Genomic DNA, 3,144 nt, shown 5'->3' on the forward strand with positions numbered 1-3,144 from the left:
TTGAGAATGAATTCGGGTTTAATTTCCTCTTTACAGGTGTTCCCCCTCAAACACTACCAGGACAAGATCCGGCCTTACATTCAGCTGCCGTCGCATAGAAACATCACCGGGGTCGTCGAAGTCATCCTCGGGGACACCAAGGCCTATGTGTTCTTTGAAAAGGACTTTGGGGACATGCACTCCTACGTGAGGAGCTGCAAGAGGCTGAGGGAAGAGGAGGCTGCCCGGCTGTTCAAGCAGATCGTCTCTGCAGTAGCTCACTGCCACCAGTCGGCCATCGTCCTTGGTGACCTCAAGCTCAGGAAATTTGTCTTCTCTAATGAAGAAAGGTAAGAGGTTGTCACCAGCCAGCCCTGGGGTGAGTGGGGAGGGAGGAATGCCACAACTAGGGAGGCAAAAAGCGTCCCAGGGAGTGGAAACGGCCGTGTCAGCCGGGCATCACCTGCGAGCGATACGAGTAGGTCCCTGTCACCTGTGTGTAGTAGGGCACGGATCTAACCGATACGCGCTTACTCTTAGATCTCGACTGATGAAAGGGAGGAAGTTCTCCGGGAGCTTCCTCTCATTCAGCAGAAGTTCAGCGAAACCCGCGGGTAGACAAAGGGACGACAGTTCGGGTGCTCATTAGTGCCAGAAGATGTCATGCGTGCCGCTCGCCCCGTGAAAAGTGACTAAAAGGCAGAGGGAAGGAGAGGAGGGAGGCGTCGGGCCGGGCAGGGGAGCGGAGCGGCCCCTCTGAGGGAGCAGGAGGTGCGAGGAGCCCGAGCTCTGGTCCCTCCTCGCGGCCGGGAGAGCTGCCCCGTGGCAGAGCCATGTCCAGGAGAGGGGTGCTGGGGAGGGGTCTCCTCGCTGGAATCCCCGGCTGATCAGGGTGAGGCTGCTAACGAGAGGCCTGCTGTGCCTTTGAGGCTTTTATCCCTCCTCCATTACCGGTGGTGGTGCGTTCCCTGTGCCCGTGGCTGTGGGCATGCACAGGAGGGAAGGCGGGACGCGGTTAAATACTGCTTCGGGAATCCTGCACCAAAGAAAAGCGCTTTGGTAAAACTTAGCCTAAAGCCTGGGTTTATAGGAAGGAGATCCAGCATCTAAGTTGTTAAATTTAGATTAGGGAAATAATTCGGTATTTCCCTGGAGTGTTTGCTGCTTTTGTAGTGCCTCCCTGCACGTGGCAGAGCCAGAGATGCGTTTTTAATCAGCAAAATTGACTCTGAGTAGCTGCTTATCCCGTGGAAAGCTAAAAAAAATAAGTAAAAGCTGTAATGGAGTTGTGCTTAATCTGAGGAAACTGGAGGTAGTATTACTGAAGCAGAAGAAAACACGTTTTGGTTTTGTCTTGTTTTCTTTTTTAACTGGACGAACTCTTCTTGGGGATATAATTTCTAAATGTGATAAGAAAATTAACCAGCACTGCCCTTCTTAAACAGAAACAACCGTATGTTGACATGCAAAGAAAGTAATTCCTTTGAAGGAAACTATTGCAGCTTTTCCCGCCCATAAGAAGGTGAAACATTTGTTGAAATGTTACGTTGCACACAGTCTCGCTCGTTTGGAAATAGCGCGTTGCACAGGCGAGTGTCATGTGCACCCCATTTGGCAAGAAGAGGGTTAAGCAATGGCGGGCGGACTCGGGCTCTCCGGCACAGGTGCAGTTTCAGGGCTCCCGCAGCCAATCCCGGGCCCACGGTTCACGTTGAGTCATATTTTCCGTTTGCAGAACCAATGGGTATTTGGCGAGGTCACGCTGAGGACAGGCTGCAGCCGAGGCATCCGCGCCCCAGCGGGCCGCGAGGCAGCGCAGAGCCCTTCCCGGGCGAGCCGACGGCGTCCTTGCTGATGCAAAGCCCCCCTTTTCCCCCCAAAACGGGAAGTCGGGGTGGCCCTGGGGGGTGGCGGGTGCGGTGGTACCCTCCAGAAAGGCAAAAAGAATAATAATTAAAAGAACAGAATTGACAAGTAAAACACAGAACTCGGGAGAGCCGATGGTTCCCGCAGGCGCGGAGGGGAGCCGGGCTTTGCGCTTTGCAGAGTCACGCAGCTGGACGCTCAGACCCGAGCCGCGGTAGCGGGGTCCGGGGTGGGGGGGGGAAGGCCGCGCTTTAGCCGTGCCCCCCCTGCAGCTGCAGTGCAACCTGCCTAGAGAGAAGGTGCCTTGCTGGTGTTCCTCCAGAGCCCGCGGTCGCTAAAATGCCCAGTAAGTGGCATAAGCAGGCGTGGCTGAGCGCCCGCCCGATGCACGTAGCTGCGCTTCCATTACACGGGTCCGGAAGTCCCGGGGACTTCTCCGCTGCGAATTAAAAAGTGTTTCCTCTCCTTTTCTTTATGCCGATGCGAGAAAGGGAGCGGGGATTGCCGCGGCGGGGGCTTCACCGTGCTGGCTTGTGCCTGGGGGTTGCTGTTTCTAACCTGCGGCGTTCCCTCCCGCCCTCCCCACGACCCTAGGACTCAGCTGCGGCTGGAGAGCCTGGAAGACACACACATCATCAAAGGCGAAGACGATGCGCTCTCAGACAAGCACGGCTGCCCGGCCTACGTCAGCCCTGAGATCCTAAACACGACGGGGACTTACTCTGGAAAATCGGCTGACGTGTGGAGTTTGGGAGTGATGCTCTATACCCTGCTGGTGGGACGCTATCCCTTCCATGATTCGGACCCTAGCACTCTGTTTTCCAAAATCCGGCGCGGACAGTTCTGTATTCCTGACCACGTCTCCCCCAAAGCCCGATGCCTCATCCGCAGCCTCCTGCGGCGGGAGCCTTCCGAAAGACTCACTGCTCCGGAGATCTTGCTTCACCCTTGGTTCGAGGCGGTCTTGGAGCCTGGATATACAGACCAGGAGACAGGAACTTCGGATCAAATTGTTCCAGAATACCACGGAGACAGTGATGATATTAGTTCCTTCTTCTGCTAACCTCGAAATCGCAAAAACCTCGGCGGTTCTCACCTCTGGCGTCTTCGTAGGGTTTCATTTTTCCATGTTTGCAAACTCAACAGCATCTTAAAGTGCCAGTATGGTCAGAAAAGTGACCTCGTTTAACATAAACGCCAACCCATAGATCTCCGCTCCCTGAGTTTTCACCCTCTTGCTCGCCGGTCTCTCCGTCGCACCGGCCCTGCGGGACCCGTGCAGCTTTGCGAGAGCTGCCT

The 3,144-nt window shown here is 55.4% G+C and overlaps 1 protein-coding gene across 1 annotated transcript; it reads left to right on the forward strand.

Annotated features, from left to right (window-relative positions):
• Window positions 1-39: 39 nt before the first annotated feature.
• TRIB1 (tribbles pseudokinase 1) lies at window positions 40-2,908 on the forward strand. Its single transcript, XM_010297490.1, has 2 exons — window positions 40-329; window positions 2,440-2,908. Exons 1-2 carry the CDS (start codon window positions 175-177, stop codon window positions 2,906-2,908), a joined length of 624 nt encoding a protein of 207 aa, XP_010295792.1. The 5' UTR covers window positions 40-174.
• The last annotated feature ends 236 nt before the right edge of the window (window positions 2,909-3,144 follow it).

This window comes from Phaethon lepturus, unplaced genomic scaffold (genome assembly GCF_000687285.1).
Source record: "Phaethon lepturus isolate BGI_N335 unplaced genomic scaffold, ASM68728v1 scaffold50501, whole genome shotgun sequence".
NCBI lineage: Eukaryota > Metazoa > Chordata > Aves > Phaethontiformes > Phaethontidae > Phaethon > Phaethon lepturus.